At 56.7% G+C, this 9,134-nt stretch overlaps 1 protein-coding gene across 1 annotated transcript; it reads left to right on the forward strand.

Moving 5' to 3' along the window:
• Window positions 1-518: 518 nt before the first annotated feature.
• On the forward strand, window positions 519-4,349 carry Dlx3 (distal-less homeobox 3). The gene is made up of 3 exons (XM_048366667.1): window positions 519-846; window positions 1,962-2,152; window positions 3,869-4,349. Exons 1-3 carry the CDS (start codon window positions 519-521, stop codon window positions 4,214-4,216), a joined length of 867 nt encoding a protein of 288 aa, XP_048222624.1. The 3' UTR covers window positions 4,217-4,349.
• Window positions 4,350-9,134: the final 4,785 nt, after the last annotated feature.

Raw genomic sequence — 9,134 nt, forward strand, 5'->3', positions numbered from 1 at the left:
CACACACACACACACACACACACACAGTCCCTGGTTCTCCCTCCAGTGCTCCAGCCCAGATTAAACCTTTTGAAGGCGTGTGTGTGTGTGTGTGTGTGTGTGTGTGTGTGTGTGTGTGTGTGTGGTGCCTGCGCCTGCGTTTTGGGTAACAACAAAGAAGGGGGGAGCAAGAGAGCGAGCGAGCATGTTTTGCCTCGAAGGCAAGACTTGCAGCCAATCAGCGCGCAGGAGCCTCCCTCGGCGACTCCAACATTGAGTCTATAACCGGCTGGCCGGGCGGAGCTGGCAGCATTTGGCTGTGGCTTGGGACGCGGAGAGTGGCGCGCAGCGATCGCCCGACGGCTGGCTAGGGTCTGAGCGCTCCCCGACCACCCCCTCCCTGGAGACGCGGCGGGACCCTCCCCCTCGCCCTCTGGACACCCACACCCCGTCTGACCTCCTCCGCCTCCCCGGCGCTCCTGTCCGCTCCGGCACTCCTCCGCGGAGGCCAGCCCGGGGGAGGTGCGGCGCCCGCCAGCATGAGCGGCTCCTTCGATCGGAAGCTCAGCAGCATCCTCACCGACATCTCCAGCTCCCTCAGCTGCCATGCGGGCTCCAAGGACTCGCCCACCCTGCCCGAGTCTTCGGTCACCGACCTGGGCTACTACAGCGCTCCCCAGCACGACTACTACTCGGGCCAACCCTATGGCCAGACCGTGAACCCCTACACCTACCACCACCAGTTCAATCTTAACGGGCTGGCGGGCACCGGCGCTTACTCCCCCAAGTCGGAATATACCACCTATGGAGCCTCATACCGGCAGTACGGAGCCTACCGCGAGCAGCCTCTGCCTGCCCAGGATCCAGGTGAGGAGCCCGGGGTCGCGGACAGGGTGCGGGACACCGGAAGGACTCCCAGGGAGGGAAAAGTGGGGAATGGCAGCCGAAATCTAGGCAAGCCTCGACGGCCAGAAACGTCCCCCCTGGTTGTTACCGGAGGTGGGCTGAGTGACCTCCAGGTGGGGACAGGCGACTTCCAGTCCGGGGCGCGTTAAACGCGCGGGGCGCCGCGGTCGGGGGTGAGGCTCGGGCGAGCTGGAGCGCAGGCAGCGGGCGCCGGCGGGCGAGGGGAGCCCTCCTCGCGGAGGGGATTTTCCGGGCACTTCAGCGGATAGAGATCGCGAAAGGCTGGGGGGGGGTGGGGGACCCAGCGGCGTCTGGGAGCCGTGGGGCGCCTTTTCTTCGGACGTGGGCTGGAGAGATGGGAGTCGTGAGGGGCACGTGGAGAGAGACTCGCCGATGTGTCGGAAAGCGAGGGGAAGCAGAGAAGCTGGGAAAGGAAAGGTGGGGACAGCAAGCGACAGATGGAGCGAAAGGACAGAAGGAAGGAAGAGGGAAGAAAGTAAGGAAAAGAAGGAAAGAAGAGAAAAAAGGAGAGTGAAAGAAGAAAGAAGGAAAAAGAAAAGAAATAAGGGAGAGAAGGAAAGAAGGAGGGAAGGAAGGAAGAAAAACAAGAAGGAAGAAAGGAAGGCAGGGGGGGAAAAGTGGGGGGAGGAAGGATCGGTACGATTGCAACTTTTCTAAAAATCCGAAGCTATTCTAAACTAGAAAGTGCCGGGATGCGAGGCCGGGACACGGTTTCCGCCGGCGGGCGGGCGGCGGGAGGCCGGGAGGCCGGGAGGCCGGGAGTGCGCGCTGAGCGAAGCCGAGTCGTCCTCGCCCGGGCGGTTGCTGGCGCCGGGGGCCGGCGCTCCGGGGCCGGGGCGCGGAGCTGGGAGCGCCGCGTCGTCGTGGGCGGCCGCCGGTCCGGCTCGGTGGCTGCAGTTCCTTCCTGGGGCGCGGGCGGCGGAGAGCGCCGCGGGGAAATCTCGGTGCCGGGGCGGCGGGCCCAGGGAAGCGGCGTCGCCGATCCAGGATGCTGGAGGGCGCGAAGGGTCGCAGGCTGAGACTGAGCTGCCCCTCGCCGGGTGCCTTCCCCGCAGTGTCGATCAAGGAGGAGCCGGAAGCTGAGGTGCGCATGGTGAACGGGAAACCCAAGAAGGTCCGCAAGCCCCGCACGATCTACTCCAGCTACCAGCTGGCTGCTCTGCAGCGCCGCTTCCAGAAGGCCCAGTACCTGGCGCTGCCGGAGCGCGCAGAACTGGCCGCGCAGCTGGGCCTCACGCAGACACAGGTGAGCGCGGGGCTGTGGGAAGCCTGGAGGGGCGGGGCGGCGGCTTGCAGGGGGACCCTCGGGATCCCTAGGCACCTCTGATCCTGGCTGGCCTTTGAAAGGCTCCTGCAGGCTCCTGGAAACTTCTTTGCCTATGGGATGAAAAACTCCCAGTCTTTACTTCACTGAAGGTTTGCACGAGCACATGTCCAAGTGTGCATAGGGGTGAAGCTGTGGGACACTGTGTATCTTTCACACAGAGAGGCCCCCTCCAGTCCAGAATCCCCAGCTTCCGCAGGCCCAAGCCGAGCCACGCAAGTCCTAAGAGTCCTTGCTGTGTTTCTTCCCCAGTCTAGGCCTGTGAACCAGGGGTACCAGCCTTTATATTTGCAGATGTGCCAGGGTCTGCATACAGCTGGCGATACTCACACGAGGTGTGCCTATAGAATCCTAGCTACTCAGGAGGCTGAGCTTCAAGAAGCCAGCCAAGGGAGGAAAATTTATGAGACTCTTACCTCCAAGTAACCACCACCACCCCCCCAAAAAAAAGCTGGAAATGGAGCTGTGGATCAAGTGGTAGAGAGTCAGCTAAGGGGGCAGCGCCCAGGTTCTGAGTTTAAGCCCCCTCAGTACCAGAACAACAACAAAAAGATAGAGAGCCAGAACTGATGATTGGGTACCACACCAGTGAGTATATACACAAAAAAATACACACTGGTATTAAAGTCCCACATTCCTGCTTGGCACCCAAATGGTCCTAAACAAAAGAACACAAGGAACACAGGGAGTCCAAAAATGGGAGCTCAACCCCATACCCTCCGCCTGTCCCTAACCCACCCACCCCCAACCTGTCACTGCTCTGGGGAGGAATGCTGGGTGCCTGGCTGGGTACAGGTGTTGACAGGCGGGCCTTGGTTGCGGCTGGCTGCGTGGGGCCTGGTCCGCCGGGAATCTGGGTCACCTGGTGAGGAGCTGATTCATTGTTTGTACCAGTCATGGGGTGGAGAGCAGCAGGAGGATGGGGAGATACCCCAAGGGAAATTTGGGGAAATCATGGCTTACCTGCTCCTGAGTCCCCAGATCACCTCTGTGTGCCCCCCCCCCATTGCCTAGTGTAAGCCCAAGAGTGTGTGAACATGGGTGCTGGCATTGTAGAGTGCTTATGTGGGTGTATCTGTGTGTGTGTGTGTGTATGTGTGTGTGTGTAGCTTTGCAGTGTCTCTAGGAGGCTGTGAGTATGGAAGTGCCCATGTGTGGGTGGGTGTTTGGCTGTGTGTGTCTGTACCCTTCTGTTTATGGGCATCTCATGTGAATGAAATGTCACAGACTATCCATATCTCACTTTTTATTAAGTGCTTACTGTACACCAGGCAGTTCTTTTCCTATGTCCTAACTTATTGGAGCTTCATGATGACCCTTTGAGGTGGGGGTCACAGTGCTGCCACTGTCCCTGGTTTGCAAATGAATGGAAAGTAACACCAGAGAGGTAAAGCAGTTCTCAGAGTCATACGTAGGAAGGGGAGGCAGACCCCAGACCAGCCAGTCCAAGGCTTCTGGACACCATTTTCTCGATCACGAAGGCCAGAAAGACACTAGCCTGGAAGTGAGGCCCCTGGATTCCACCTGCTTTTCCTTATGCGACATTGGACACTGGCCTGGCCTTCTGTGGGCTAGACTCTCGGTGGGTTTCCTTACGGCTCCCTGAAAGATTAACTCCTCCTTTCTCCTTGGGTCCAGGTGAAGATCTGGTTCCAGAATCGCCGCTCCAAGTTCAAGAAGCTGTACAAGAACGGGGAGGTACCCCTGGAACATAGCCCCAACAACAGTGACTCCATGGCCTGCAACTCTCCACCGTCCCCAGCCCTCTGGGACACCTCCTCCCATTCCACACAGGCACCTGCACGCAGCCAGCTGCCCCCACCGCTCCCCTACAGCGCCTCCCCCAGCTACCTGGATGACCCCACCAACTCCTGGTACCACGCACAGAACCTGAGTGGACCCCACTTACAGCAGCAGCCACCGCAGCCGGCCACCCTGCATCATGCCTCCCCTGGGCCCCCGCCCAACCCTGGGGCTGTGTACTGAGCACCCACTTGGCCTGTACCCCCACGAAGGACCCCAGGACCAGGCAGAAGGTGCCCTGCCCTACCAACACTCAGGAATCATGGAGGAGCACAGGGGAAAGGGTCCCTCCCTTTCCTCCTTCCTTGCCCCTTCCTCCAGGGACCCAAGAGCTAACAGATGAAATTTGCATGGACCAATGATGTCCCCTGAACCTCCCTGCCCCTGCTCAGAGCAGGGGACACCATCCAATCCAGACGTCAAGGTGTTCCACCCCCGTGAGGACAGTGGACCCTTTTGCTCCAGGAGCCTGGATTGGCTTTGAATGGCTCATGACCTACCAGCTTCTCCATCGGCTGTAGGACCCATTCCCCAGACTGGAGACCTTGGGGCTGAGGAGATTGGGAGTGTTGGCAGGTCCAGCCTGGGCTGGGGCGCCAGGCCTCCGTGGATCCTACGGCCTGCCAGATCCAGTAGGGATTCCCTCTAAGCTACCTGAGGCCTCCCCACTCCTGAGCAGCTTTTCTGCCAAAAAGACAATGGATATTGTGACTGCGATTGATACTCAGGGTAGGGACCTGACCTAGCGCCCGTTCTGCTCATCTAGCCCTCATTTAAGACTTGAGGGTCAAGCCAAAGAAAATCCCCAAGTGAGGGAACCTACTAACAACTGGGACTTCAAGGAAGAATTAAAGGAGACATCTCCCTCTCCCGCCATCCCACCCCCACCACCTCCCCGTTGGGAGGGAGGGGTGTCTCTCATTTTCCTAAGGACCTCTTTCTTCTTCCGTGTATAGGACTTTGCACAACTTTGGTTTTAAAAGCTGTTGAAAAATAGGAAAACAAAGGGCATTGTTGACAGATAGGACCCCCCCCCCCATCCCACCATGGAGACAGATCATTCTCCCCCTGGTTCCCCTTCCTCTCCTCTTCCTGTCCTGTAAATTGGCAATTTGGGGCACCAAACTTCAGCTCTCCAAGGAGACATATCAGGCAAGACAAGCCCCTCCAGACGCCCCCGCCCCCCTTTCCGGCAGCCTTGGAAACAGATTGCTCCCAGTCAGTTGAAGAATGGGGGTGAGGTGCTTGGGAGAGGAAAAAAAATGGAGAAGTAGAACTCAGTGCCTTAGCGGGAAGGGCTAGCCACCCAGAAGGCGGATGGCAGTGCCCCTCCCTGGCCCAGGCGTTCCCCCCAAAGCTAACTTCTCTCCACCCCTCATGTGGTAAAACATCGAGGAAAAGAAGAGGTAACAAAAATGTAGTTATATATATAGTATGCTTCTTTTTTTTTTTTTTAAGAGCGACAGAAACAGCCTCCTCCTTACTGTGGTTTCCTATTTATGTGACCCTCTTCCTCCTGGACGGATCTCCCTGTGTGTTGAGCTGAAAGTGGGGTCTGGGCTCCGGCAGGATTTGGGTTTCCTGGGAGGTGCAGGAGCAAGGAGAGACATACAGTGAGTCTTTAAGGCCCACCCCAGGGGGACAGCACCGAAGCCAGCTCCCACCCCTTCTCAGCCTTCTCATGTCTGCTTTCTTACTGGACCCGTCTTTATATATTATGTTAATAAAAAAGAAAAAAATAACCACTGCGTTCTTTGAACTGGAGGTTGGTTGGTGGCAGGCAGCTCGTGGTGGTTGGACCCGGGGACTTGGGCATTGGGTAAGATGTTTGGTGACAAGTGACCCTGAAGCCTCCTGGAGGACTCTGCAGAGACCCTGGGATACCCCAGGATGGGGGGTGGGGTGGGGATGGATGGCTGCGCCCAGTGTGGGTGGGGCTAGGTGGGAGCCTCCTGGCCAGGGCCTCCCTGACTCCACTCTGCTCTGTGGCTTGGCGTTCTGTTTGCTGTCAGCCAGCTGCCCTCCACTGCTGTCCTGTCGCCACCACCAACATTGCCGCTGCCAGCTCACCTCAGGGCTACTCTTTGATCTTGAGCTTACACGCAGGCATGCTTGCACACGCGTGTAAACCCCCTGCCTCCACGCCCAGACACTCCCGGCCCCTCACCCTCCTATCTGTCCCTTCCAGCTTGGGTGAGGGTGAGGAGGAACATGTCCGCTCTTCCCAAAGCCACTGGCATCCAGGCTGAACCAGGGAAGCCAATGGAGGGCTTGCATTCTTGGAGAAGGTCAGGCCCTGATTCAGAACTTTCTAGATGCTGACACTGACTGTCTGTCTGGGCAGGAACTGCTGCCATCCTCCTCTTCCAGCTCCAGACAACTCCAGAGAAGAATTAGAGGTGGGAGAATGAGTATGTATGTGTGGGGGGGGGGGGGGGCGGGAGATAGTGAATCCCACATCTTAATAGAATGTACATCATGGGTGCGTGTATTATCTCTTCCCCTCTCCCCTTCTTTCTCTCTAGGTGCTTCTGTGTCGTACTCATACATACTCAGACACACAGTGACATTTCCCCACAGTCACATATACACTTCGCACTTTAGGCAAATGGCCATCCCCCGCAGACACCCTCAAAACACAAAACCACACACCTGAGACACTTGAGCATCACCACACAGATGTAAGAAAGCCAAAGCCACAATACAACAAGGGATCTAGACCTCCTAACACACAAAGACACAAACACGCTCAGTCACCTCAGACATATGCGTACATGCACATGCGCACACCCACCCGGGAGACAGTGGGAGCTCCCTGCAATGGAAAAAGCCTTGTTCAGAAAATTAGCACCATCACCAGTAGCCACTGTGACCTAGCTCAGCCTGGAGCCTCCCAGACAGGCCTCTAAGTGTCCTCATCTGTCAAATGGGGCCAACAGTCCCCACCAGGCTGGTCTCCGGGGATCTTGTGAGACGCAAATGGAATAAAAGGCAGAAAGAAGGAGCTAGTCTCAGGCTCACTGAGGGGACTTGGTTGATAGTTATGGCTGCTCAGAAGTCAGGTTCTCCGAGCAGAGCTCCAGAACTGGGGCTCCCCACTCCCCCCTCTCTTCCTCAGAAGCAAGCCCCGGCCTCCCCCATGCCTAGGAGGCACAAGGGAGGAGGCCTTCAGCCCACGGATGCCGGCGGGCGTGGGCTGGCAAGGGTTAAGGTGGCAGCTGCCAGGCGGGGCTGAGCAGTTTGGTTTGAGGGCTGCGTGCCGGCAGGAGCAGCAAGGCGGCAGCCGGGCAGACTCACTGGAGACACTGCATTTTATTAGGGCTGGGTTGCCAGCAAAGGGAGGGAGAGGGAAAAAAGGGCAGAGGGAGGAAGGAAGAAGGGAGGCTGGGCGGGCAGGCGGCAGAGGCCATGGGATGAAAGGATGTTGTAAGCTCCCTAATTCCTCCCTGCTCCTCCTGGCTTGGTCAGGCAGGATTAACTGCCCAGGTGACCTGCTGAAGGGGTCGGCCCCACCCCTGACCTCCCCTTCCTCCTCTCCTCACCTCCAATCCAGCCAGGTCACCTGTACCCTCTTCACTGGCCCTGCTAAGGGACCCCAAGGGCAGGGACATTGGTGGGGACCTGGCATCATGAACTGGGGGAAGGGGATCTACTGAGCTCAACCTCCTTGGCCAGCTGCTGCTTCCCCCTCCCCCTCCCCCTCCCCCTCCCCCTCCTCCTCCTCCTCCTCCACCTCCTCCTCCTCCTCCTCCTCCTCCTTCCTGTGCCCTGAGTTCAAGCCCAAGCACTGACATGTGCTCTCTCTCTCTCTCTCTCTGTGCGCATATATATATATATATATTCCTCCTCCTCCTCCTCCTCCTCCTCCTCCTCCTCCTCCTCCTCCTCCTCCTCCTCCTCCTCCTCCTCCTCCTCCTCTTCCTTCTCCTCCCTTGTATTGGAGCTTAAAACCAGCCTTAGGCACATGCTCTCTTGACTTTCTCACTTAAGGCTGGTGCTCTACCACTTGAGTCATAGCTCCACTTCCAGCTTTTTTGGCTGGTTAACTGGAGATAAGAGTTTCACAGGTTTGTCCACCTGAGCTAGCTTTGAACTGAGAGCCTCAGATATTAGCCTCCTGAGTAGCTAGGATTATAGGTATGAGCCCAGTAGGTGGTCTTAACTATATTCACTGATTCATAATAATCATTAGGGAATAGTAAGGGCAACTAGGGAACCCCAACCTGCCCCCAGGGCCACTACTCTTTAAGTCTTAGAAGCTTGGCAAGTTAGCAGTACAGTGCCCATTTTTTTCAGATGAGGAAATTGAGTATGCATTTAGCATGCATGATGCCTTGGATTCAATCCCCAACATCAAAAATAGAAAGAGAGAAAGAAAGGAGGGAGGGAGGAAAAGGAGAGAAGGAAGGAAGGAAAGAAGGAAGGAAGGAAGGAAGGAAGGAAGGAAGGAGGGAAGGAGGGAGGGAAGGAGGGAGGGAGGAAAAGGAGAGAAGGAAGGAAGGAAGGAAGGAAGGAAGGAAGGAAGGAAGGAAGGAAGGAAGGAAGAAAAGAAGGCAGGCTCTTAAGGAACTTAAGTCTAGTTGGCCACCAGTGGCTCATACCTGTAATCCTAGCTACTCAGGAGGCTGAGATCTAAAAATTGCATGTTGAAGCCAGCCTGGGCAAACAAAAAGCTAAGGAAGAGTAGAAGACCCTGAGTTCAAGTCCCAGTACCTACCCCACCCTGAAAAAAAAAAAAGGTTAGCCTTTGTCAAGGTCATATAACATACATGGAAATGCTGAGATTTGAACCCAGGTCTGCATGGGGAATGGGTGCTTTTATTGCTGTTCTTCAGGTTTTTACTAAGATGCCTGGGACATCTTAGTGTAAAAGAGCTGGAGCCACTGCAACTCTGCCTACTGGGTGGCTCTCTCTTCTCCCGGGAGGAGGGTGGAAGGGGGAGGGGTTCAGCTCCTTCCTCTGGGCAAGTCCTAAGCAGAGCTTAGTGCTACAGTCAGGAATGTGCATGTTGGAGTCAGCTGAGCTGGATTTGAATCTTGCCTCCACCACTTTACTAGCTGTGTGACCTTGGGCAAGTCACTTAACCTTTCTAAAGTTCAG

The sequence above is a fragment of the Perognathus longimembris genome, chromosome 17, assembly GCF_023159225.1.
Source record: "Perognathus longimembris pacificus isolate PPM17 chromosome 17, ASM2315922v1, whole genome shotgun sequence".
Taxonomy (NCBI): Eukaryota; Metazoa; Chordata; class Mammalia; order Rodentia; family Heteromyidae; genus Perognathus; species Perognathus longimembris.

Bases quoted from the DNA above. Each gene is read 5' to 3' on its own strand.
- Dlx3 (XM_048366667.1), top strand. From the start codon at position 519: ATGAGCGGCTCCTTCGATCGGAAGCTCAGCAGCATCCTCACCGACATC. The intron at 847-1,961 runs GTGAGGAGCCCG...CCTTCCCCGCAG, and splicing joins TCTGCCTGCCCAGGATCCAG to TGTCGATCAAGGAGGAGCCG. The intron at 2,153-3,868 runs GTGAGCGCGGGG...CCTTGGGTCCAG, and splicing joins TGGGCCTCACGCAGACACAG to GTGAAGATCTGGTTCCAGAA.